Source organism: Zosterops lateralis (genome assembly GCF_965231275.1).
Source record: "Zosterops lateralis genome assembly, chromosome: 5".
Taxonomy (NCBI): Eukaryota; Metazoa; Chordata; class Aves; order Passeriformes; family Zosteropidae; genus Zosterops; species Zosterops lateralis.
This window is the reverse complement of record NC_139766.1, coordinates 72520480-72548473: the sequence shown is the minus strand read 5'-3', so window position 1 is coordinate 72548473 and position 27994 is coordinate 72520480. Positions and strand designations below refer to the sequence as shown.

The following is a 27994-nucleotide window of genomic DNA, read 5'->3' as shown; positions in this document are numbered from 1 at the left end:
TACGACTTTGTTGTTGAAACAAACTGTTAGTTAAATGCTTACTGTTGTATAGTTGCCTTGTTAAACCCCACTTCCATGTCTTACTTAGCTGATTTTTAAAAAACTCTTCTTTACAATAATCCCATGGTCTCTGTCCACATTGCCCACAGACACACATGCTATTTGATTGACACGAATCACAACCTAATTTCTCACAGGGAGGAAGGTGAAGGTTCGCCAGCATGGGTGGGGGAGGAGGAGGAGAAGGAGAAGGAGAAGGAGAAGGAGGAGAAGTAGAAGGAGAAGGAGAAGGAGAAGGAGAAGGAGAAGGAGAAGGAGAAGGACAAGGACAAGGACAAGGACAAGGACAAGGACAAGGACAAGAAGAAGAAGACGAAGAAGACAAAGAAGACGAAAACCAAGAAGATGAAGACAAAGAAGACAAAGAAGACAAAGAAGATGAAGAAGACGAAGATGACGAAGACGAAGAAGAAGACGAAGAAGAAGATGAAGAAGACGACGAAGAAGACGAAGATGAAGAAGAAGACGACGAGGAAGATGAAGAAGACGAAGAAGACAAAGAAGACAATGACGAAGATGAAGATGAAGATGAAGAAGAAGAAGATGAAGAAGATGACAAAGATGAAGAAGATGAAGACGAAGAAGAAGAAGAAGAAGAAGAAGATGAAGAAGACGAAGAAGATAAAGAAGAAGAAGACGATGAAGAAGACGACGAAGAAGAAGATGAAGAAGAAGAAGATGAAGGAGATGAAGAAGAAGACAAGACAAAGAAGAAGAAGACGAAGACGAAGAAGACGACACTGAAGAAGACAAAGAAGAAGAAGATGAAGACAAAGACGAAGAAGACGAAGAAGAAGATGAAGACTAAGAAAACGAAGAAGAAGAAGAGGAAGAAGAAGAAGAAGAAGAAGAAGAAGAAGCCTGTGGGACCCCACAGGTGGAAGTGGCGGCGCAACCGAGTGACGAAGGGAAGAGCCGGGACAAGCAGCAGGAGGACCGGGTACGCGGCGGATGGGAGATGCTGAGGGACGGGCAGACAATGGAGTGTTTTTATCAAGGGTATAATTTGATAAGAACAATATTTTAGAAAGGATAAGCCATGAAAACTCAGCATACACTGTCTGTGGAAGCACCTGAGCCACATTCCTTTCGGAAACACCTAACTCATCAAAAACTTTGCCAGGACTATAGCAGAACAAGAAACCTCACTAAGTTGACGCATCTTTCCAAAGCTTTTCCCAGCTTTATAAAGTAATTTTCCCACTGTCAGTAGGCTGGTGAGGGTGCTGTGTGGAGCCCTCCCGTTTTGAGGAGGCTGAAATCTGATCTTACTCTCCTTGTGTTATCTCCTCCCTTGACCCAAACCCCAAGACTCCTCCCCTGCAATACCGTATAAAACCCCACGACCCTGCTCCTGCTGGCTCATTTCATCTATATCCCCGGGGTCTGGGGGAATAAATGGATTCTCGAGCTTTACAAAAGGGATTTGTCTCGTCTTTCCCTGCCGGCAGCTGTAACCTCTTTGGACACGATGATCACTGTTGCCACACGATGCTACAGTGCTGTTATTATTTTGGCATGCTTTTTATATGTTATTTCAGATCTTGGTTTGTTTCCTTCTTCCACTCTTCAAGGACGATTTTTTACTATAAAATCCGCCATTTAACGTGACAGAAGGCACCAATACGCAAGGTGCAAGCGATTCCATGAGACTTCCCACTCAGCAAACACGAGGGTGCAGGAATAACTATGAGGGCCATGGGTGCTTGTCCGCGGAGCTCTGTGTCTGCCCGCTCCAAACTGTGACGGACACAGCAGCTCACGGGAACCAGAGGCTGCAGCCTAAGCCCGTGTTTGGGGCATCGTTTGCGAGGCTCCAGCTGTACCCTGAGGCTCGACGTCCCTGTCACGCCGACCGGCGGCTCCTCCTGGCCCTCAGCATCTCCCCTCCCTCAGCTCCTCCCTCCCCTCAGCTCCGCCCGTCCCCGAGCTCCGCCCGCTCTCACCGCGGTCCCCGTGCCGGCAGAGGCGCCGCGTCCTCCTCTCGTCGCTTGGTTGCGGCGGCACTTCCGTCCGTGGGCACCGACCGAAATGGCGGCGGCCAGCACAGCCTTCTCCTCCGCCTCCTCCTCGTCTGCCGCGCTGCTGCGCCCGGGCTGGGCGCCCCTGAGGCGCTGGCGAGCCCTCGCTCGCAGCACTAGCAGCTCCCCTCGCAGCGCCGCCAGGTACCTTGCGCCGATCGGATCTTTTTCCTCTTCATTCTCCTCCTTTCAACTCCTCATCCTCTGCCTCATCCTCTACCCCCCATGGCGCGGCGCCCCAAAGGACGCGAAACTTCTGAGGGATCAGCGGGCTCGGGTCCCCCTGATCGCCCTTCGGGTTGGATGCCCTTGGATCCCCGCTGAGTTCCGCGGTTCTTCCCGGGGAAACGGGGGAGAACCAGCGGGAGAGCGGGCGGCGAGCGGGCCGTGGCCCCGGCCCGGGGATGGACCGGGGATTTAAGTGGGGCTCTTGAAATTGAAGTAGCCCTTGCGATGTGACCTTCCTGCCCCCTCCCAGAGGGGAGTCTGTGAGTACGCGTTTGCTTGCTCCTGTGCCTCAAAGAGCCTGTCGGTGGATTTATACAGAATTGCTGTATATATTCGTCGTTTGGTGGCAAACAGGGCATGCTTTAGTGCCGTGGGCATCAGTGTCCTGACGGTAATCACCCTCTGCGTTTAATTTATTGCGCTGTCTGCAAAGGGATTCTGGTGTTGTTTTTGCAGCACTGCAGCTCTGAGCTCTTGCCTGGGCGTGCATGGGAGGGTCTCTCTGAGTTCTTGCTTGTGGCTCATTTCATTTATATGTAATTGTCTTAAGACCTGGCTGAAAGTTGACTGAGATTCAACAGGTCACAAGTGCCATTGCTGAAAGCATTATCTTTGTGATTTCAAGGATGAAAAGATGAGTGAGCTGAACAATCATTAAAATAAGCATCTGACCCCTTGGATGTTCTGTGTATTGAGAATTGGTTCTGGCAGTTTTGGGAGAAACAGCTGTATTTCTGGACCAGTACATACCCTACTTCTGTTATGTGCTGCTAGTAACTGTTTTTTCTAGTTCTGCAAAACATAGATGTTCCAGCACTAACAATTTTCCAGAGGTTTTTATGGGGTGTGAGATGTCCTGTTGTGATGCTTGATGTGATCTCTGGCTTTTAGAGTACAAATTGATCTCAGATAGCAGTGCAGATCTTTGTTTCTGTCATGTCCTGCAAGTCACCAGATTCATAAACAAGAAGAATTTTCTGTTGTAAATCCCTGCTGGGTTCAGAGTAAGAGCGTCCATGGGTAAATGGGATAACAGTGGGACAGGATGGTGTGGTAACGCATATTAAGTGTGTCATTTAACTTAGTCATGAAATCTGTCACAAATCTAACATTAAATTTGTCATTAATCAACACCTGATCAATGTTTTAATGTGTATAAAATTTACATTAATAATAATTCATTACTTAGTTTCAATGTCTTTAGTAGACTGCTGCAGTGTAAGCTTTCTGTACAGGCAATGCTTTGTTCATGCAGTTCTTGTATGATATTTCCATCAAAGGAGTTGAACTATTTAGATTCTAAACCTAAGAACCATCAACATATTTCAGTATTTGCTATTTTTATATTTTACAGATGTGAGAAGTGCTATTTACTGACTCCCTTCCCAGCAGCTATGAAATATGAGAAATATATCATTGAGGCTTGAACAAAAAGTAGTGTAAATAATCCTATGTCAAATTCATTTTTAAGGAAGTTTGAGGAGGGAAGTGGGTAACTTTTCTTAAGCCAATAAAACCTAAGGGCGTAAGAACGTTCTCATATTTTATTCCAAAATGTAGGAGTTCATGAAAGTTAATGTGGCTGGCTGCATGTGTTGGGAAGGTGAGTGGTGGCTGGTGAGCTCCTCTCCCATGTGCACTGAAGCCCACACATGAGCCCATCTGTGCTCTTCATATAAGAGAGTGGGGAAACTCTATTTTCCCACGTAGATTTGTAGTGTGTTAATGTTTTTCAAATAATACTTGAAGTGCTAGCACGTGTATCAAAACATTTGGCGGTGTTTAAAATGGTGGATCACACACTTAAAGGTGTCTTCTTCCTGGTGAAATTTTAGAGCTAAATGTTGTGTCTCTTTTTATAGCGATGAAGCAACTGTTATCTCAGGGACAAAGCTTGCTCACCAGGTTTTGAAAGAAGTCCAAAGGGATGTGGAATCATGGATATCTGCTGGGAACCAAAGGCCTCACCTCACTGTCATATTAGTAGGAGACAATCCAGCCAGTCACATCTATGTCAGGAACAAGATAAAAGCAGCTGCAGCTGTGGGTATGTCATGTAAATATTCCTTTAGTAAGTGCAAGATACTCCTATTTAAAAAGAAATAAAAATAAAGCAGGAGGAATCCCCTTAGTGTCTTAATTAAATTTTGCACCCATTTCTTCCATGTTTTCTCTAATGGACCTAAGGAGTTCCATGGATGTATGAAGAAAGTAGTTTTAATGTGATTTGAATGGGAGCCATAAGTTTCATTTTGCATCTCAAAATGGTGTTTGGAAACAGTTGTTAAGAATCAGACAGATTTTTTGACTAAACGACTAAGCTGCGCATCACTCAGTTTCCTCATTCTGACATGTCTTCTGTTTTTTGTTTTTATCAGGCATTTCTAGTGAGATCATACTGAAGCCTAAAGACATTTCACAGGAAGAGCTCTTGGATATGACAGTAAAACTCAACAAGGATTCAAGAGTTAGTGGTTTATTAGTTCAGCTACCTCTCCCAGGTATGTGATATCTTTGTTGCACTCCTCATGTAAGAGGAAAGAGTTTTATAGTTCTCGGCTGCAAGTGTACCTTAGGGACATAAGAAACTCTTGAAAGAGGACATGCATAATGAAGGGTTAGCTGAGATGTAATTTTTTGTTGTTGTTGTTGAATGTGCAGTTCATTTTGAAGAAAAAAAACAAATCCTGAGAATAATTTCATATGTCAAACTTGCCTTTTTTTAATGATTAGTCAGCGTAGTGTTTCAAGGCATTTCACATAATTTATCCAGTTTAATTATCTTTATTTTTTAGCATGTTGCACTGGTTTGCCTCAAGTTCCATGTTCTCATCCCCTATATCATGCAAAATTATGCTATGTAGCAGATTCTACTGTAACCTTTCTTATAGTGACTCCAGATTTTGCCTTAAATATTTGTTTATGTTTTCTTTGTTGGCCCTAATGTTCCAGGTGAACTTTGTGTAAAGGTCCTAAAAGCCTTGACTAAATTTTTGGGGGTTTTTATTTACCTTCTCCTAGTTTGTAATAAAATCTCACTAAAGTAGCCCCAGGGAGCAAAGTGGCAAAGGGGTGTTTTTGCAGTAGCTGGCAAAGTGGTATTTTTGCAGTGATAAAACTTGCAAAGAAAAAAACCCTAAACTGATACTCTTTTTTTATCTATAAAACAGCAAAACTGGGGCAGGTGCTGAGAGTTACGGAGGAAAAAATGCTTTGGTTGTATTTGTAATAAACAGCAGTGTTCATGATGAGGAGGGTTTGCACTTGCTGTTACATGAGAGCTGCCTGAAATGGGCCAGGTACTGAAATAAATTTGCCACAAGGTGGAAGTATAACACAAGTAAGGAACCACATCCTGGCCTTCAAGGTAGGAGCTGATGGAATGTGGTCAGTTTCTTTTGAAAGAGCATCTCTCCCACTAACAGACATTAGCAGCAGCAGGTGATGTAATTAACAAAGTTTCATTGCAGCAATGAGAGCTGCAAAAGATGGAGCCCTGGCAGCCTAGGGATGGAAATCATCCTGTCTGAAGCCTGTAGCAAAGGAAGCAGGCTTGTACACTGGACTCCCAGTCCAGTGCTGTGTTCCCCCAAAATGGGAGTTGTCAGTTGAAATGTTTGATGCTTCTACACTGAAATGCTGAAGTCCTTAAATAAGGGTTAGTCCTAAAATTGGTTGAAGATTCCTCCCAAGAATTGTGACACATCTGTCACAATAACTACACGAAGACTAATTAACTTCCATCCAACCTATCAGACAGGCACAGCTGTTGGTTGTGTTAGGAAAAGCCTTAGAACAATTTTATCAATAGCAGAACTTTGTCAATATTGCTGTGTCTATATAGTAAAGTTAAATGTACAATTTGTCATGAACTGGAAATGTTCAGTAACTTCTTTACATAACAAATGTCAAATATAATTCAGATAACTGAATAATTTTTTTTCCTCAAAGGAACTTAATAAAGGGCCAAAAGCTAAGTTAGCTAATTTTCCATTTTTTTTTTTTAATTTGCCTTGTAATGGAAGGAGACAAAGCCTAGAAGTTGTGAAAATTTTATCAGCGGAGGCTACTTAGTCCAGAATTGAGGTTGTTGTGTGAGGTTTGAGACTTTTTTGCAGTAAACCACACAAGGCATGGCCTTTGATCAATATTGGGTTAAAAATGGAAACAGAAATAGCTTTGTTCTGTTGCACTGTTGTGAGCTGGGGCAACTTAACTTTGAGGATTGTCATCTTTGCCTGAGGAGAACTGCTTTTCTTTCTATGCACCTTTTGAGTGCATTACTTGTGATGGTTTTCTGGAGACTTGCCTGTATCTTAGTTTGAATTGTCTGGGACATGGCCACAAAATGTTTATCTATTTGAGAGAGAAGATGAAAATCCATACAGTATTTTTCTCAAATCCCTTTTGTGCTGTGTTATTTTTTCATCTGCCTTCCCTTTTGAAAAGCAGTCTTTATTTTTCATGTGCCAGCAGCAGAGGCAATTGTTGTGTAAATAGGAGTTCCTCTGTGTGCAAATATTTGGCAAGTGATGCCCAGTGTAGTCCTTTAAGTTTAGCTAACAAGGGCGAGGAGGAGTGCGGAGAGGAACTTGGCCTGGAGAATGGCTTGGAATGACAGCAAGGAAATTTGTACGGTATCAGTTGATGTTTTATGAGACTGACAATAAGATAATTAAGAAATTACTTTGTTCCTCTGGAAATAAAGAAGTTGTGTGGGAGCAAACTAGGAAAATCCATTTCTTGGGGAAAACAGAGTCTGCTCATTAAATAACATAGTGACTGTCTCTGCAGTTTTGAGTTGGGTTGATTGCTTTGTTGGTTTGGTGGTGGCCTGCCCAGGACAGTGCTTTGAAAGTGTCCCTGAAGGAGAAGGAAAGTGTCCACATCCTCTTCTCAGGCCTACAGCTCATTTGTCCTCAGTACTGTAAACCCTGTCCTGAAATTCCGCAGATCAGTTCTGAGTGTGGAAAATATCCATGTAAAGCATGGTTTGGTGGGGGTTTTTTTGGGGTGTTTTTTTTTGTTTTGTTTTGTTTTGGGTTGTTTTGTTTTGTTTTGTTTTTGTTGTTTGTTGGGTTTTTTTTTGGGGGGGGGAAAGGTTTTTGTTGTTGTTGTTTTTGTTTTTTTGTTTTTTTGTTCTTTCATATAATTGTGTCTATTATCTGTCTGGTTCTGGGAAGCTAAATACAGACAGTGTGGAGGAGGTGTTTTTCAGAGCAGTGTTCCACTCATCCCAGGCGCAAGGAAAAACATGGCTGCCAAGTTTGTGTTGGATGAACAACTGACTTGTCTAAGGGTAACTAGTTCTCTTTTGCAAAAGCCATTTAATAGGTTACTCGGTTTGTTTTTGGGTTTTTTTTTAATCCTCAAGTTTACATAAAAACAAGGTTATGGTTGCTCTCAGTCTCTGTGAAGCAAATTTCAGTTCTAACAGACTCTTTCATCAATGTACTTAATATCCTTATTTCTGCAGTCTTTTCTCGTTAGGATTCAGAAGGAAACTTCCTCTCATCAAAAAGTGGAGAATTAAATTGTAAATCATAACAGCCTGGTTTAACTTTAGGGGTTTTTAAATTGGAAATATTTTGACAGGAGATTACCGTGGTTTAAGGTCTATTACATGCGTATCTTTTAATTAGCTAGCTCCTTTTAATGCAAACCCACAAAAATCTACTAAATTCAAACATCCTGTTTATGTCTCTAAAATATTTTACTGGCAACATCTAAATTTCCTTATTGACACTCATTTTCCTTTGGTTTGTTTTAAACCTCCTGTAGTGCTCTCTGTCTTGGACACTGAGGTATCTTGCCACACAGTTGCAGGATTCTATTCAGGTTGTGGCTAGAATGGCTGATGTAAAAGTCGCGAAAAGCAATTGCTCTGAGTTGAAAATTTTAAAGCCCCAGCCCATTTGTCAGGCTTAGGGGGAGGTAGTTTGATTCACTCTTACTGGTGCTCGGGAGAAACAACCAAATTCTCAGGAGGTTCAATAACAAAATGTTCATTAAAGCAGAGACAGTCAGTGGCTTTCTCCCCATTTACCCACTCCGGGGGTCGGCTTGACTTTCTCCCAGAAAAAACCTCTCAAGAGGTCTGGGTTGCCACAGGTCAGTCACCACCATTTTGGGTAAGGACATGGGTCAGCCACTGCCATTTTGTGGCTCTCACCAGGCCATGGGTCAGTCATTAAACACAGTTTGCTTTTTGGGTCTCTATGGGATGTTTTGTGCAGCTGTTCCTCTGGGATGTTATGTATTCCAGGTGTATGCTTGGGTTTGTAACTCTGCAGAGAGAGGTCTGGAAAACACGTTTTTTCACAATCAGTACTAATGTTTATGCAGTATAAGCTTAAAGCAGTTGCAGAGCTGTCCTGTCTCATTAGTGCCTATGAAAAATATTCACTATGAATATATATTAATACGGAATTATGTGTGGGAAATGCCATTTAAGCCATATCCAGTGTTTTGAGGTCACCAATATCAAACAGTTTTGTGCATTCTCAGTTTTCTAATGAAGTCAGATATGTTTTGGTCCTGCTGCCTAACAGTTGACTATAAAAAGTAGTATTGCTGGAAAAGGAACACTAGACCTGCAAAGTTATTTCAGCTTGAGATTTCCATGAATTCGTTTAAAAATTAGCTCATGTATCCTCTGTGGGCTTAGAAACCAGAAAAACACATATAACTGGGCTCCTGTGGTTTCTTGGGGTTTTTGAGCCTCTTCATGTTTATGACTTCCAGATTGCAGAAGTGACTCTGATGTGACTTGCTTAAACATTTCTTCTTGTAGTTACTGTCCTCATTCTCCACTGCGTACTGGGCTCTCTCATACTATGAATCTGTTGTATTAACATTGTGACAAATGCCTTTTCAGTAAACTGCTTTAAAAGGTGAAATTGCCTTTAGGGGGAGTGCAGTTAGTTCAGTCAAGAGCAGGAATTAATTACCCTGGCTAGATTTGGGCTGTGTGCATGTATGTGTAATGACTCTGGTGGTGTTGATGGCACCTGACAAGTGAAGGAGCTGTAGCTGAGAGCCATGTGTCTCCCAGATCATATAGATGAACGGACAGTCTGTAACGCCATCGTCCCCGAAAAGGATGTGGATGGATTCCATATTATGAATATTGGGCGTCTGTGCCTCGACCAGCCTTCCGTCATCCCTGCCACTGCTGCTGCCGTCTGGGAAATCATAAAACGCACGGGTAAGGCCTGAAACTCTTTTTATCCTGGGAGACGAACAAAGGATTAACTCAGGTGTGAGCTAAAAGGTCTGGGTTATCTAAATGCATTGGGCTGATTGAAGAACAAGCATTCAGAGTATTAATCTGAATCATAAGGAGTTGTCAAGCAGATGGGCTCTTGTGCCATAAGCACAACTATTAACTAAGTGTAGACAGTAGTACTTGGTGGAACACTTCAGTAACTTCCTGAATTTTACAGTTTTGCAGGAAATTTTCTGCACTGTTGTTGACACAATTATTTGTCAAATAGAAGATTTGAATGCATAAGTTCTTGTGGAGAAGGAGGAAAAAATGAGAACAAAAAATGGGAGCACTTAATTCAGTACTCAAAGGGGAAAAATGCATATGTGTTCAATAGTTGTAATTTTGTATTTAGAATGTACATGTTCTTACTGGTAGATGTAAGTGCTTCCCTTTGTGGCTGGAGCAAGGAAATTAAGTCCTTGCTTAAGGGTGATTCAGATAACCTGAATGAGTTGTCTGTTTCCTTTCTCCAAGGTGAAAGCTGAAAGTTGTTTCGCGGATTCATCACTCAAATTCAGCCTTGTGGATTTTCAAGTTGTGTTGATGTCAGCAGTTCACGACAGCAAATAATTCTGTCATGGGGATTGAGAAGAAGGGTTTAGATGTATCAAAATAGTGGAATATAATTTTTTAATTCTTCTCTTTCCTACAAGGAATACAAACGTTTGGAAAAAATGTTCTTGTAGCTGGAAGATCTAAAAATGTTGGAATGCCTATTTCAATGCTTTTACATACTGATGGAGAGCACAAAAGGCCTGGAGGTAAGTCTAGGAATGTTGTCCCAGTGTTTCCATTTGTGAAATCCTGAAAAAAAAGCTGACTAGAGGACTCAGATTAAGAGAAAGCTTTCCACTCTTGTCAACACTTGCAACCAGACCAAGAAATTAAATTTGCTAACACATTTCATGACTTACTCTCAGGAGAGCAGTTTCTAGACTTGACTTTTTCTGGTATTAAGTCATCACTTCCTCCTCCATTTGAAACAGCTGCTATTTCAAATGATCCTTGAGGGTAAATACTGGCAGTGAGGCCTTGAAGAGCTGCAGAGGCTCTTGTGATGTTTATACAATGTAGCTGCTTATATGCCTTATCCTCATGCATGTTCAATAGTGACTTCATTTGTCACACGCACATGAGCACACTCATACCCATATGTGTACATATACACACAATATACATTTATGTGTCCATAAAATAAAGGTGTGGCATGACCTTTGTGTTGTGGCAGTGAGGTGTTGCTTATGAAAATACACAAATGACAACCAAGGTGCTTTTCAGCATGAGCTCTCTGATTATTTTCTGCAGTGCAGTTTATGCCCCCCTGGAAATTGGGTGTTGTGGTGGAAATATTTTAAAGTAATTCTAATTACGGAAGGCTACATGTGCTGCTATAATTGTGCAGTAGAAATTAAAACAAATATAATTTAGATAGAATGCTGCCCTTTTGCAACTTTATTTTGATGTTAGAAACTGCCGTGGTGGTGTGCACAAATGAGGTAAACATGGACATGGTGGTGTGCACAAATGAGGTAAACATTTAATCTCAGGCTTGTTTAATTGGAGCAGAGGGAAATCTGTTATTAATATAATAAAACACTAAAAGCTTTATACTAATCATAGAGTTGGTTTTTTACCCTCTGTGGGAAAGTTGCTGTTTGGAACTTCTCTCAGTGGTTGAATTGTAATTACCCTCGGTCCATAGTTCTGGTCTCATCCTCATTCCCATGAAAATTAGTAGCATTTTTGCCATTTGCAGCAATTATTGGGTGACATTTGTTACTGGCAGTGCAGTTCATGTTTGAAATAAGCTTGGTACAAACACAAAGTCAAGTTACAAACTACTTAAAGTTTTCCCACATGGAAACAAGGAGACCTAGTGACCCATGATGCTTTCAGCATCAAAAAACCCTCAGCTGCTGCATGGGCAGTTTTTAGCTGTAACTAAATACTGTTTGCAGCTTCCAGCTTTTGAGTTTATTGGATCCAAGGCTCAGTTTTGTTGTCTTGTACCCAGCGTTTCTGTTTGACTGTCTGGTAATGCAGCTTGTTTTGTGGGCCTGTCCAGGAAATTTTTGTGGTGCTGAGGCATTGATTTAGAAGAATTAAAGACTGTAGTCAAAATAGATAGTGCTGAGATAATGTAGCTAGGACTTCCCTTTTGCTAACAGAAGCCAGACTGAAGGAACTGATAAATCTTGGAAGGAACTGATAAATCAGGGAAGCTGTCAAACTAGGCTTTTGCATCCTGAATAATCAATAGACCCCATGAATACAATACAATCATAAATCAAACAGTCCTGAAAAAAACAGGATTTAGCTGTCACGAACACTAAAGGTTAAAAAGTCAAGGGAGGAAGACCCATCTTACTTCATCATTTTGGGACCCCACCCTATAAAAAAGACCACCGACCCATTTTAAAGAACAAACTACGCATGCTTGATGGCTTTTTGGGCTAATTACCATACGAAGTGGGGAATGGGAGGTACCAGAGTTATGAATATGCATTTGTAGTTTGTGTATTCAATACTCCTGTACATAAAAGACCCTGTGATGATCTGTAAATTGCACATGTGTTTTTGGGAGCTATCCCGCACGCAGCCCGGCGTCATAATAAACATACACTTTCTAACTTTAAACTGTTAGAGAGTCTTTGTCCGTCATAGTTGGATATTGGTATTAGATCAATATCCATAGTTTTTTTAATAAATCAGTGCTTCATGGTCTTCTTCCAGTGTCCTGGTTCCTGACATGTCAGATGACTTCCCTGGCAACCCTGCTTGCTGGTATTGCCAGTGGTTCTAAGTATGTCACATATTTGGTGTAGGGACAGAAGAATGTTCAGATAGTCCCTTACTGACACTGGAGCCTAGATACAGAAAGAGTTAACTCATCCTAAAGTTATCTTTGCCTAATCTGAAGAAATTGATTTATTTCTCAGGTAGTTTTCTAGTTTTCCAGCCTGCTAAGTGCTGCCACACAGTATAAAGCAGCTAGCAATGAAAAAACAAAGGAGCATGTCCTTCTCTGATAATGAGCTGGCATTAAGTGTGTATGTATATGCTGTGTACACGATGATAAATACTTCTGTATTTGGAGTGATTTGGTGGAGTTTTCCTCCCTGACTCACAGATGGGCCTTTCTTTGAAGATCTGGTTCATTTTCTGAGCTTGGATTTAGTTTCTGCTTCTGCTGTGAGCAGCAAGAGACCAGCCTGGGTGGTGTGTGGAAAGGAAGGCAGCCCAGGCCATGGTTTCAGCTTTTTTTTTTTTTTTTTTCTGTTTTTTTTTAAACTCAGGAGGATAGGGACCAGAGAAGACCTACAACAAAATGCTGACAACTTTCTCAGGTTATCAGTAAAGAAAGAGTTTTTTCAGCAACGGCTAATTTGATTAAATATTTTTTATTGTGAAATGATGCAAGGGGTGTGTGTGTGTATGGTACTATTTTTTTATGTATTTTTTTGTTGTTGTTGTCGTAGGTTTTGGTTAGTTTTCTTTATAGATTATGAACAAAAATTAAAACTTGGGGACTGTCTTAATTTGTGATGTTTCATATGTAGATACACTCATGTCCTGCAGGTGGCAACATCTGATCAGATGGAAAAGCTATGTGAACCACTTCCAAAATAAGTAATGTTTGGTGTAGGCAGGTCAAGAGACTATTTCTGTTTTATAAGCTAGGGAAATTGACTTGGAAGTATGATGTGGAATCTTAATTGTTAAATATATTCCTCTTCTTTCAGCAGAAGTAGCAGTGTAAAAATAGTTGTTTATTTTCTGTTTGGGCATGGTCACAAATAAATGGAAAACCTCCCCTTTCTGAGGTGTCTGTAAGCTTCTGGACTGCTATTCTCAAGGTAGGGGCTTTTTTTTTTTTTTTTTTTTTTTTTTTTTTTTTTTTTTTTTGGTAGTGAAAGCAATTACTTGGTTTCAGGAACTGACTACAGACACATTCCTCACTAAAATCTTAGAGGCAAATTAGCACCAATTTTATTCCTCAGAGATAACCTTGTAATTTGGATTTTATCCATTGGTTTTTCTCAACCTTTCTGCTGAGTAATGATTGTAATTTTGGGCAAGACATACTTCTTTTGCTTAAAGCACGTATCAGAAGACTCTTCAATTTTTTTCAAGCCTGTACGTTTTTGTTTTCATTATCTGCAAATGTCTTGAGCTGCTTGTCTTTGGGGAGATGATGTGCTCTGTAGAGCCTGAAGAAACGGGATAAAAGGTGAGGGGAAAGAGCAGAGAAGCCAGAGCATGGAAAGGTTGAAGATGCCTGAGAGAGTTAATGAGAGGCACTGATTAGATCAGTCAGACACATTCCAGAGGAAGCAGATGTGATGGTAATGTCTGAGAAGGCAATAGGTTTTAGTTTAATTGCAAGGTGTCTAGGTGTCTGATGAGTGGAAGGCAGAGATGGGCATATGTAGCACCTGAACACTGTGCAGTACAAATAATTGCAGAGAGGGTTGTGAGGAGTCTTCTTTTGTGAGCTGTTCTGTTTGCTGCTTGCTTGGGCAGTCCTCGAGGGAGTACCACACCTGCTGTTGGGATGCAGTAGGAGACTTCAGACCCTCTCCCTGTGACTGTTCATGTTGTGGTCTTTCCTCAGTATCTCCATCAAACAGCACAAGGGTTTTTCCTGTCTTACTGGGAGGGTTTATCCGTAGCTCTTGCCAAGAAATGTGGGTGTCTGCAGGAGCAGAAGGGTGTGTGCTTCTTGTACTTCTACTGGTGGTCTTGTATTGAAGCTATGGTGTGTGGCAAACAACTGAGTCTTGTGGCACCCTGTACAAACTGGGCTTGATAAAGCAGACACTGGATTCTGTGCTGGGTTTCCTTTGTGGAGTTCCACTGAATGTTATGAAGCCATGGAAGGGCTTCCCTCCCTGTGGAAGGGAATTCAGTCCACAGTATGTAAATTAATTCATCCTGGGAGAATTTTTAGGAACAAATGATTTTTTCATATGTGTGAGGAGCGAGTGTTGTGAGTGTTCTGCCTATGCTGATTTAAAAGTCACATCCCAAAACAAATCTGATCATCTGTACTGTTGTTGATGTACCAAAGTAATTTGCATCTGAAAGTAAATGCTGTACTTTTTATAGCATTTTATATCTGACAATTAATTGTTTTTCTCTTCCATTTCAGGTGATGCTACAGTGACCATTACTCACAGATACACCCCCAAAGAGCAGCTCAAGATCCATACACAGCTCGCTGACATAGTGATAGTTGCTGCAGGTAATACTGGTTGTTGTTAATATTCCAATTGCAGCATTTCAAACCTGAAAAGAGAACTTTGCAGTCTGTGTCTGTGGCACTGGCTGTTTCACGTTTCATTGAATAATCAGTGCTCATGCTCACTGAGGGTATTGCAGTGGGTAGAATTTCTCATTGTAGGAAGGGCAAGTGATTTGGCTCTTTGTTCTTGCCCTTCACATTTGCAGACTCATAAACTGTTTCTCATCACATGTGACACCTTTCCCTTAGGGAGACTTCAGAGTGAACTCAAGATTGAGAACCAGTCAGTGCATAGTTTATACAGGTATAATTATGTAAATGAAAACATTCTCTGTGCCATGGAAAAATCATGAGTAATTTAAATTTTGACAGGAGGGTTTCTTTAAATCAGCTGTAGGCTGCGTTCATAAAACCACGGTATCATTCCCTTGCTCTTAGAATTAAGGCCAACCTTGCCAAATTAACTGGAGGTTTGGGTAACCTATGTTATTAATGCTGGGTTTTTTTCTCTTTTAGAAATATCATGCCAAGAGAAGGAGAATGGTAAATGCCTAGAGGAAGGGGGCTGAAAGTTCAGAGTCTATACTCTTAAACCAGTCTAAACTGAAATACTTAAACTAATGTGTCCCAAAGAAACAAGTGGAATTCTGCTTCTAAGCAGCCTTTGTTATTTGTTTACAGGTATTACAAGCAGAAATACAATTTAATTTTAAAAAATAGAACAACACAACTTACTATAACCTTGGTAAAATTCTGGGTCCCTTTGCAGCTCAGGGATATAATTCTTCTGTTGTATGATTTTGTAGGACTACAGGAGTATAGTGTCTGTCCTCTTTTCTGCTCCCTTTCCCACTCTTTCTCATCCTCGAGATCCAAGACTTCATTATGTATTTTCTAGATGAAGATGGACAGGTACCTGTCTAAAGCTTGTCACTTCCTGTTGAAGTGAGATGCCCTTTCCTTCAGGGTTTAACTTCACTGCCTCTTTCCTAAGGCAGGCCAGGAGCAAGAAACAACTTATTTGTCCCACATCTAATTGTTCAACTGTGAACCTGACCAGGAGTCATCACTGTGAATAAAAGATAACAATAGTGTGCTAGCTGGAAATAAACCAGTAACTTTTCATCCAAATTCACTGCTTCCAGTTTAATCATCGCTTCTGACTTTTGCGCTGAACATGGTTTGTCATTGTTTATGAAGTTAAACGGTCTAGTAGCAATTCAGCCATGTTTACCTTTCACATTACTTTCCTTGTGTCATTTGTAACAGGAGCATGATACAGCACTCATTACACAACTTGAGATATACTTGGAATGATGAAAAACCTAGGGCTAGGTTGTGCAAACAGCACACAGCCCTGCCCCAGTGGGTGCTCTGGGGAAGGTTGCGCTTTAGAAAGGTGGAATCACTCCAAGCTTCCTTTTGTTACATGAGAACTGTGCACATTGTACCTCTGGGATCACACACTCCCTGGAAATGGGTGACCTGTTCAGTGTTGCAAAAAAGATAACTTGTATCCTGCCAGGTTGGAACAGCTGCTTTTATAGGCCGCTGCAAGAAGATGTGCAAATGGAAAAGTTTTTTTGCATATGCCTGCGTGGAAGACCAAGATTACTTTTCCTGTGTGGTACTTTTACAAGAACCATCTGTATCCTGGGTCCTGATTGGTGACTTGTTGCAGTGAATCTGTTCTGATCTGGTGCACCACCTCTGAGTGCTTTTCTGTTTATTTGGATTCATGGTTTTGGTAATACTTCAAATCAGGTGCTTCTTTTCTCTTACTCTTGAGTGTGAGAAGATCCATCTCTGGTATGCTGTCTCTCATTTGCTCCCAGGCTTGGGGCAGCGGTTTTCCTGCTTACTTGGATTGTAACTATCCATGCAGTTTATTCCTTCCTTGTTGTTCCTATCCAGCTTCTTGAACCCTAAGTTCCAACAATTCTGTTCTTGTCCAGCCTACCCCTCCCTAAAATCTCTTTCAACAGTACACAGCTTTTGGATTTCTATCCAAAGCATCGTGTTTCCTGTTAAGCACACCTGACACTTTGTATCCCACCACAACGTTTCCCATCTTGGTCTGCTATTCCTGCCTATACAGACATCCCATGGAGTCTGTTCTTTTTTGCCATTGGCCCAGCCCCATGGCAGAAGTGTAAGTGCAGCTTTACCCAGCGGTGCCCCTGGAGCCACCACCAGACAGGCAAGGCAGTGATGGAAGCAGCAGGACTCTTGAACCAGTCAGCTTGCTGCTCCTGCTCTCTGGGCTTTTCAGTCTGCTGAGAGGAACAGGACTCATGTGCCTGCTATGTTTGGAGAGGGGATAAAGAGAAAAAGTAATGACTCTGCTAAGTGCTAGATGAACTTCTGCTTGGACTACTTGTGCTGTCCCTCAGGACATGATCTATGATCCTCTTGTGTAGGAAGTGCTGGTTAATCAAACCCTTTATTCTGGTTAGCTTTCTTAGAAATTGGCTGTTTCACAGTCCTTGCACCTAAACTCAGATTAAGTAGGGCCTTGTTTTTCCATTGTTTAAAATGTGATTTATAATTTTCTACAAAAATAACCAATGAAAGGTTTTCCCATATTCTACACTCAGTGCATTTTAAGAAAAGCTGTTCTAATGTTTATCCCTTCCTACTTGGTATGTAAAGTAGGCTTAAGTAAATAGATATGCTCCTTTGGTTTGGGGGTTAGTTCATTTGTTGCTATTAAGTATTTGGCTTATTATCAAACCATCTTACAAAGGGTGTAACTGTGCAGCTTCCATTAATATGCTTCCAGCCCTATCATGCACAGATCATTTACCCCCATAAGGCTGAGGCATTATCCAATTACCAGCCAGGGTGCCATGGATTACATCAGAGGGGGATGAAGGAGATGCAGTCAGATATTATCGAATGGGCTAGGAAAGAGTTTGCGATCTTAGCTTGCTCAGTGTGAGAACCCTAGTTTCAAACGGGTGTTTTATGGGGGAGTGAGAAATGGAGAGCAAAGAGTGTTCTGGTATTGCCTGTATCCAAATGTCTAAGTGGCTGTGCTCCAGCACTGCACATGGAGCCAGAGCCTTGTACACCAGGCTTCTTTCCAATAAAACTGCAGTTTCGAACTGTATGGGTTTGTTTTCTTTTCCTTTCTTGCCTTCTCCCCACCTGAGAGAAAGGTGTTTTGATGAGGAGAGGGGAGTTCAGACTCTCTTTTTGGATATACTCTAATATTCCTCTCAGAACAAAAAAAACTGATGGAATTGCTCGTGAAGGAAGGTGAATTGTAATTTTTAGTTTGGAAATTCCCATTACTAAAAGTTGGAGGTTGCATGGTGGGGAAGAAATTCCTGACAGGAGTCATACGGCCATGGATACATTTCATTATCTAGATTTTGAAGTGGCCTTTTAGGTTTCCTTGGTCCTGACTGAAGCACATATTCGTGATGAACATCAAGATGCTTCATATTTAAATGTGCTGAAGAAGTACAGTGCATATGAAAAAGCTGAGGTGGCTTGTTGTGGCTGTTTTAGCTGAAATTTCTTAACAGCAAAAAAGACACCACAGAGATGCAGCTCACAAAGTCTGCAGTGCCCAGGCTGGGCCTCTCACATCAAGTGCAGAGGTCTCCCAGATTGCTGTAAATGACAAGAAATGGTGCTTTGTCTTCTCTGGAAGGTCAGTGTGGTGTGCTGAAGTTACTGTAATAGTTAAAATTGCTTTTTGGTTGAGTGTGTTTCTTGAACCAAAACCAATCCCATGGCACAAATTCTGGTGGGATGATTTTTGTGGGTTTTTTGTGAATTTTTTATCTTTTTTTCTGTTTTCAGTAGTAGTAGTAGTTACAAACTGTGTGCAATTGAGGAATAGTTGTTTTCAGTGTGATGTGTTTAATAGTATTAAGAGATATTCAACTGAAAGAATTCTATTTTGTGCATGCATAGCTGTGCATGCACACGCCTTGATATCATTCAAAACTGATAACCTCAGACTACCTGGACAGGGTAATAAAACATATGTTGATGATTCCAGGTATCCCAAAGCTCATTACAACTGATATGGTCAAAGAAGGTGCAGCTGTGATTGACGTAGGAATCAACCATATCCATGATCCTCTTACAGGAAAAACCAAATTAGTTGGGGATGTGGACTTTGAAGGTCAGTGAAACACTCTTTACACAAATCTGTTGGATAAATATATTGAAGTTTGTAGGATTTACTCATGGTAAATTTTTGGACAGTGTCTCAAGACAATGTTTTCAGGAATTTTTCATCCTTTACTTAAATAAGAACACAATTCTATCTGCTCTTAAGAAATGGTATGTTGGTTAGGAGATGAAGTGTTACTTGTAATTACAGGTACCAGCAACCTGTAAGAGACACAGATGAGCCCTTCTGGCAGTAGTGCAGAAGGTGTCCAGTTTCTTTAGTCCTTTGAGTTTGTGAAATGTTCGAAAAGTAATCTGGTCTTTCTCAAGCATAGAGTCTTCAGCTGTTCGTAGCAATTATTATTAAACCACAGCTTCTCAAAGCCTCCTTTTGCACTCTTCCTTTACACTTGTCTGTGAAAATGTTAACTTGGCTTTAGAAATATCCTTTATGCTAAAGTTTAATGGGGGTTCATGTAAAAGTGCTTAACATCTTGGCAAGCCTAACAGATAAAAATTGTTGTTACATATTGATCTTTTTAGGTTTAATTTGTTGCAGAGCAAGTTCACAATGTAACTTGAGTAAATATCTCTGCTCTGGAGGAGCTCCAGACTGGAATAGCAGGATTGTTGCACTTATTGGCAGGGTTGAGTGTGGGAAGCTTAGACAGCATTTACCCACATTATTAATGGTTCTCAACAGTTCCTTATTTTGATAAGTATGAAAATCACCCACAGGTTTTTTTCACAGTTATTAGCATCTTGGCTGGCATAATGTCTCAAAGCTTAATTATATTCAGAATGTTTTTAGCCAGCTGTGTGTATTTGTAATTACATCACTCCCTTAGTTCCCTGCTGCTTTTACTCATTGTGTATGTTACCTGTCTGTTAAAGCCTGTGAAATTACCTGCATGAGTGCAGCTGAGTGACTGTCTTGGAATGTGTTTGGAAATGTGTAACTGGATGTGTGCAACACAGCTCCAGGAAAATAAATCTTTTGGAGGACAACTTGAATTTTTTTTTTCTTTTCTTATCCTGCCTGTGGTATCACAAATAAAAGGTTCTATTTTGTGTTTTCAGAGCTGAACTAAAGTACAGAGAATTTTCAGATGTTTGGTTTGCTTCAGCAGGTATGGGAGTACAAAAGCTGTAACTTTGAGAAACATGAACCTGCATCCTTCTTGTTTGTTTCTCTTCAAATACAGGACTTTGTGCCTGCAATAAAGGTGTAGATTCAGTGGCAAGGCCGTGATTCAGAGTTTCAGCAATGCGCTGTATCTGTCTCTTCATGTCTGCTGTGGGTTCTGAGATTTTACCTGGGGGGAGGGAAGATACAAAAAGAGGGAGGAACTTCAGCTTGGATTATGCCGCTGCAGTTACAAGTAGCATTGCCAAAGGGAAGTTGTTGTTGGTTCATTGGTATCGGTGAAAGTTTCACTAAATCTTTAACAACAACAAAAAACATCCCAGTGTATACAGTTCTGAACACTAGCAAGTAAACCACCCTTGGCAAGTATTTGTCTGGCAGTTAGGAAATGGAACAAGCCAGCATGTTTGTGTAGCCAATAATTTTATCCTTTTCCCCTGTTTTGATCATTTGGCTGAATCTTCATTTAAGCCTAAGTGAAAATGGTTTTTGCAGGTTGAGGCCAGGCACATAAAAGGCTGGCGTGACATCTGGCACCTGTGTAACATCACATAGCCCACCAGTATCTATTTTTTTTCATCCACTTCTTTAGGTGAAAAATGTGGCTGTGGGGAGAGCAGAGGTTTAAGAGGGCAATCCAAATTTCATTTACAAAAGTAGATGGAAATGGTTTCCTTCACCAGGTCATCTAGCTGAAAAGTTCCTGTAGTGGAAATTAATGTTATTAGATGGGTGGAAGGCGTTTTGATTCAGTTGCTTATCTTGGCAGTACTTGGATCCCATCTTCTAATCTCTACAGGGTAGGTGAGAGAGTAAAGATTATTTTTATCTCTTTAACAGCAAAAGGATGCATTTCAATTCTTCTTTTTCATGTCTTTCATTGTTAAATTGAATGTACACATCTGCAAAAATAATGGAATGCCTTTAAACAGTATTTGTGATTTCCCACATCCCCACATGTCCTCTTTATTTTGACGCTCCAAACTGTGTCCACATCAAAAAACAGTAGTTGTTTGGTCCAGAATAGTTTACTGCCCAGTTCCAATGTATCTAAAAACAAAAGACAGGAGAGCACTGTGCACGTGGAGGTCAGTTGCAAAGCACTGAGATACCCACCCTGATATTGCAGGGATATACTGAACTGCACGTGCAGCTCTCCATGTAGAACCACCACAGCACATGGACAGCACCTGTTTATGTTAAGAATTTGCCAAAATCTGTGGTCTGGGGAGTGGCTGTCCTGGCTTCTGGGAGCCTCAGGAGGAAGAGTGAAGTGCCAGGAAGGAGAAGAAGCAGTGGCATCCCTGTGTGATCCCCCCGGCATTCTAGCTGCTTTTGGGCAGCAAGTTTCAGTGACAGAAAGGGAGATCTGTTTCTTTGAATAGTGTACTGCATGTGTGGGTGTGCTTGGCCCTGTTTTATAGGCTTTTGTTGCCACAGCTATAATGCCAAGGGAGGAGGAGTGCTACAAGGAGTAGGAACATGAAATAAAGCAACAACTTACCCATAACATTTAGCTGAAACAGCTCTTTTGGGTGGAGCATCATTTCCAGGAGTAACTGGTAGAGCTGGATAGTAACACGCCACTGTAGTAGCTCACCTTTGCAAGTGGAACTGGAAATACCAATGAAACTAAAGTTGCTTGTATTTACAATTCTTTCCATATTTTTGACAAACAGAAGTGCTGATTGTTGAGTCTTCATTGAATGCCGATGTAGAAAAGAAATCCTTTGTGTAAGATCTTGGTTAGGGGATGCAGTTGTGATGTCAGTGGAGGGCTTTACACATGAGAACTGTACTTTCCAACTTGACAGTATGAAAGAGATTCTGGAAAACTGGTGCCACCATGAGCATGGAGGGATTCCCAGTGCTGAACAGTGGAAGAGAGAGCCCCAACAAGTAATTGATGTTGTCCAAGGTGATGGGCCTATATTATGCATTTTCTCTGAATGAGATTGACCACCACAATCTTCAAGTCCAATTAATTAATGGAAGTGGTGGTCCTTCAGCTGTACCTTTGCAGCAGTGTGCAGGAAGCCTGGGCTCTGTGACAGCAGCTGCATCTGATGGTGTTTGCTGCCTCTCCGCGTTCATTGTGATACCTGCCCGGCTATAGGCTGCTCCTCATTTTTTGAATCCTTTCCAAATTTGCTCCCTGTGCAGCTTTCCCAAACAGTGGTCACAAAAACAGAATGTGAATGTTCCAGGTGCTTTTGCTACAGCTTTAGTTAGTTTGTTTCTCAGTCGATTTCAAAGATCTGGAATCATTTTGCCATGAAGAAGAGCCCAGTGTGTGCAATCATGTCACCATATTGCTGCCCTACAGACATTAGGGGAACCATTGCCTCCTGTTGTGCTCCAAGGAATGAATCAGAAGGTTGGCATTAGGCTGTGACAGAAGCCAGAAGGCCAGGCTGGCTGCTGGCTAACTGGGGTCAGTGAGCTGCTGCATGGCAAGTCAAGGTTCTCCTGCACATAGGAGGGTATTGTTCAGGGGTGTTAATGATACACACTGTTTGCATTACAGCACTGAGCCATAATTCCTTGGTTTTCCTTTATATTGCAATTAAAGTTGCTGCAATAAGAGAAACAAGAATTAGAAAAAGAAGGAACTCTGAGAAATGGGGTAGATGCTTGCTGGTTGATATCCCACAGTGCATAGTGAGAAGAATCCAAGAACATGGGGAGCAGAACATGGGATACCTAGTGTGACTGCTGAGCACATGATTTCACTCTTGGGCAGTGCTGCAGGGATGCAGGGATCTGGTGTAGCTTTACAGGGACTTGTAAAGCCATGTGGAAACAGTGCTTAGGCAGGAATTACTCTGCATCATTTAATGCAGATGCACAAGACCCAGAACTGCCTTCAGGTTGGGACTTGCCATTGGTTTGTGTGATTAACCCTATTAGGTGTCTGATGTCCTCAGCTTTAAAGGAACCCAAGTATGAAGGGCTGTTTCCAAAGCAGTGGATCCTGTTTTTCAAGGAAACAATCTACATTTCATTTCTTCTGAAGAATCAAAGGAAGATTTCAAGGTTCTACAGAAGCTGCAAAATAGCAGCTCCTCCACCATAGGCATCTAATTTGCATTTTCCAGATTGTCAGGGGAAGGCCTGGGAGACCCATCTGGAGAAAACAGGAGTAAAGCTGTGGACAAAGTTACTTTATTCCTGAGAGGCAGAAGCAGGACCTGATGGAACTGGCAGTACAACACCTCACTTGCCTACATGAGATCAGTCACACATTTACGTGCTGTCTGAAAACTGTGCTTTGGCCCATTTCACTTGACCAGAAGAGGAAAGTCTAATGACTTTTTTGAGGCCAAACTATCTTCCCCCTTTGGTCACTGGCATTCATCTTGGAAAATTGCTCTCACCATATCTGTATTTACTCAATGGAAACTTATCACATGGTAGTTTCCCCAGCACATACACCTGTTGTGTGATCAAAAATCTAGATCAGCTTTTGTGCATAAGCTATCTGGGTGGTTTTATGCTAACTGACACAAAATTTGGCTTCTGCCACACCTACTCACAGGGATTTCCATAATGGTAGAATATGGGCTGAGGAATTTCCCAACAACTTGGGAAAACAGTGCACTCTGTGTTTCCTGCTGGGTAGGGTTACTAACACCACAGGCAATGCATGTTGTACCTGACAGTCACTGGAAGGCTTTCCTGAGGAAAGGCATGGTCTGGTTGTGGGTTGTTCTCTTTGTAGGTAGGGTAGGAGTAGTTTGAATAACACCGTAAAAAGAAGTAGGTAACATTGCCATGGAAACAAACATATTTTAGTTTAAAGTGCCTACAGTATTTTCTGTGTTAATGGTTGTGTTTTCTTCAGATGTGGATACATTTTAATAATATGATGTTAATCTGAGAATTTGTAGTAACTGTATTAACTGTAAGCACCAGTCTAAAATGGTAGGTACTTCAAAATAGTATGACTATTAAAAAGGTTAATTATTTGCATTTGAGAATATTAAGAGTAATTGTCATATGACAGTTACATATCTTAATTAATTGTTGCATTTTACATCTGAAGAAAAACCACATTGTAACTTGATTTCCTTTCCTTATATTTTAACAGTGTATCTGGCAGTGCCAGTCAGCAGAGTAATTAAAACCTTCCTAGTTGTATTTACCATCTCTCCTCAATGAGGGTTGATCTTCTGTTCTTTAGTTCAGCGAGATATTCGCTATCAACTTCGGAAATGCTCTTGTGAGGTCCCTTCCATGGGGAGTGGTGTTCAGACAGCATTTTATTAATTTCATTTACCCCTGCTCTTCAAATCTAAATATCATTTCCGTAAACTCCCAATATCCAATTTTTCAAATTCTTCTGTAATATTTCTGGTTTTGAGACCTTCTTATTCTTGACAGTTAAGCAACACATAGATTCAAGGGATTCAAGATAAATACACTTAAAGGAGTAGCAAGTGATCTTGTTTGTTCCAAAATTAGGTGCCTAGTTTTCTGTCTCTTAATCTCTTCTCATAGCCAGGCAGAGCCTGCTCTTAGTGGCTTCAGTGGAATTGAATGTGTTTGTGTCAGTTATGCTTGCTCAGTTGTCTCCTGTGTGTGTGCCTTTGAAAAAGCAATGCTTCTGAAAGTGGGGTATGATTTACCAGAAGTTATGTACTAAGCAAACCAAAAAAAACCCCTCAAACTAACAAACAAAAAAACCTCTTATGGTGGCACCCTAAAAAAACCCAAGTCTCAGAACTAACAAGGTTAGTAAAATTACAATTGGCCAGACCAATATTAGCAAATAACTTGCTACAGTTTGTCCTGCGGTGAGTTCCTACAAAGTTGAACAGAATTCCTTGCAAACAACCTGCAATTCTAATTGCTGGTATTTTGCACAGTAGATAAGAGTATCAACTCAGGATTTATTGTTTCGTTATATGAATTCCTCATACAAACAGGTTAACTTAAATGCACTCAACGTGTACACTGAATTTGAATAGTCTAACATGGCTTATGGTTGGAACTAATTCAGTAAGATTTTTTTTTTGTGATACCTTGGAAAGACCTGCCCCTTTGAATCCTGGTATAATCCAGGCACACTAGTAACACTGATTAAAAAAAAAAAAAGTCTTCTCTGAAGGAGCTGAGTGTTTATGGCTGAAATTGCAGTGGGAATTTTGCCGCTAGAACTGTACTTTTCCTTGAAAGCAACTCTTGTCTTTGTCATCTATATTGTGAAGCAGAAAAACAAATCAAGCAGAAGATTGTATTCTCTCCCTCTCCAGTTTTAAGTTTCCTTCTGTGATCCTAGGGTGTCTTTTTAGGATGTGGCAGACAGAGTAGGGGACAGAGGCTGACTAGATGGCTTTGCTGCTGCGGGTGCTCTGCTGTCGATGCAGTAGTTCCAGCAGCCTTCTGCTCTGCATGCTGCTCCTCAGGAACACAGAGCTGGGGGGTCACCTCCTTACCTACAGAATGGCATCCCCAGCTTCCATAGCTCTCCTGGACATTGCAGGTGCAGTGTCCCAGCTGGCAGATGGGGGTGGTGTACATCCATGCTGCTCCCCTGGGCTCATCCTGACCTCATGTCACCCAGATATTCCTGGGACAGCTGGTCAGCCAAGTCACATGGGCAAAAATTGCCCCTTACCAAAAGAATTTATTGGGATTAACCTTCCATCTTTCTCAGCACAGGCTGCATGAGTGCCTGTGCTGCCGTGGGGAAAGGGCAACATGCTGCAGGCAGATCAGCTGGAACAGGTTGTGAAACCCTGGCCCAGAACTAGCCCTGGGTAATACATTCAGACTGGGAGAAGTACCTTGCAGCCCCAGTCCTGGCCATGTTCCATCCCTGCTGTGGCTGCAGTAACACTTCTGCCTTAGCTTGTCCCTTCCCCACAGCACCTGCCAGTCATGTATATGTGAGCTGTGGAAGGGAAAAAAAGTTTGGAAACGTTCTTAGTCAATGCTTTTTTCTCTTTTCTCTTAGAAGTGAAGAAGAAGGCTGCCTTTATCACTCCAGTGCCGGGAGGGGTAGGACCTATGACTGTTGCAATGCTTCTGAAGAACACACTCCTGGTCACTAAAAAGCTCATTTACTAGAGCAAACAGGTCACCTTGGAAGAAGAATCTGAGTTGTTCTATTTATTGATACAGAAAACATTTATTTTTTACTACAAATATATTTATTTCTACATTGTATTTATTTTTTCATGTCAAATGTGTTAAATCTGATGGTTTATAAAATGTTCAAATACTTTGTGTTACCTCCTACTGACTTATTGTGAGCAAAAATGACTTGGAGAATGCAGCTTACACTGGTGTGTTGGTGGTGGTGGTCAATTACATGTTTGAGAATGAAGAATGAACCATAAATTACAACTGTACCTATGTAGTAGGGCAGTTATCAGGATCTTGTAAACACGTGGAACCTGTTCAAACAATATAAAAGCTAAGATATACTAGATATCTTTTAAATACATGGTTTGGGTTTGGGGTCACTAAGCACTCTGGATGTAGTTCAGAGTCCTTAAATATTTTTTTGAACACTTAAAGCCAGCAGTGGCCAGGCAGTAATGTTGACATGAATGCAGATGTTCAGTAAATGTGTTGAAATAGTCAAATAAGCTTGAACACTGGTGAAATTCTGACTTTAAACATCTGTAAGAGGTAAGCATGAATAAGTAGCTAGAATTGAGACTGGAATTATTTTTCTTCCATGTCTGTACAAATTGTTTTGGTGCATAATACCCCTATCTCACAAACCCCCCCTCAAACCTGAACAGTTGATTGGGCTGAATTTGATTGAAATAGAATGGAATAGAATTAAATTGAATGGAATTGAGTGGAATGTACTTAAAATTACTCTATAGGTAAAACATACGTAGTGCAGCAGAAGATGAAGAGGAGGAGAAAACTAAAATTTTATCCGTGATGAAATATTTGTGTTGGAACTTTAAGCCATTTAATTATTCTCTTTAATTATTCTCTTATTTTTTGAAACTGCAAAGAGGGCTTTTTTTTAGTCCATGTTGTAAGCCTTGGCTTCGATGGCCACAATATTTTGCTGGTTAGAGAAGAGCACATGGAATAAGATCAGTATGTTTCTATTCCCAAAAGTTGGTTCCTGGATGGATCTAGAACAGTCCTGTGCAGTGTTAGAGTTGTAGTGGAATTACTGCTGAGATGCCAGTTCAGCTGAGTGTGTGCACTGGTGACATTCCCACTGAAGACAGTGGTAGACAGTTTGGACTTCTGCATGTTTTTAGCTCAGCTGGGATTACTGATTTATTTTCATCAGGAGCCTTAGGTGTTTGCCAGCTAGCTACAGATAACTTGAAAGGGGAAGAAGAAAGACTCTGACTAAGTTCTATTGCTGTTAAATGGGAAAATGCACTTACTGTGATAAAGAAGCCAAGGTGGAGCATCATTTCCCTGCTGACTGTTCTTGCGATGGACTTTGACAGTTTGCTTTAGTGCAGTGTTTGCAGAAGTTTGACAGGATTATTACTAAATATGTAATGCCAATGGTGCAGACACTTTTGCTTGTCTTTTTAAATGTAAGTGGTAATATAAGTGGTAGGAGGATCAAGACACCTATGGAGACTGTACTTGGACTCATCAACTCATGACTGAAAGATGGAATAAAACTTGTTCACTGTTACCTTGGTCTTCCTGGAGGGTGTTGATGTGGTTTGGGGCATGGTTGTGTTCTTCCTCTGTTTATTGTGTGTTCAAAGCACAGCAAATGGGGAGACCCTGCAGGTTCAGTCATTGCTGTGTCCATCTGTTTGCACTGCTGTTTGTTTTCTTTGATTTAACTCTGATAATCTCTGTGTTTTTTAGCAGAATAACCATTTATGGCACTGTGCTTGTGTCCCTTGAGTGAGCCTGCCTGTCTCATGCCCTACAAGCAGGTCACT

At 41.2% G+C, this 27994-nt stretch overlaps 1 protein-coding gene across 1 annotated transcript; it reads left to right on the top strand.

The window, feature by feature from the left end:
- Positions 1 to 2091: 2091 nt before the first annotated feature.
- MTHFD2L (methylenetetrahydrofolate dehydrogenase (NADP+ dependent) 2 like) lies at positions 2092 to 27716 on the top strand (the record flags this gene model as incomplete). The annotated part of the gene is made up of 8 exons (XM_083861840.1): positions 2092 to 2225; positions 4172 to 4356; positions 4688 to 4810; positions 9364 to 9516; positions 10233 to 10340; positions 14732 to 14824; positions 18840 to 18965; positions 26062 to 27716. 8 exons carry the CDS (start codon positions 2092 to 2094, stop codon positions 26172 to 26174), a joined length of 1035 nt encoding a protein of 344 aa, XP_083717966.1. The 3' UTR covers positions 26175 to 27716.
- Between the last annotated feature and the right edge of the window lie 278 nt (positions 27717 to 27994).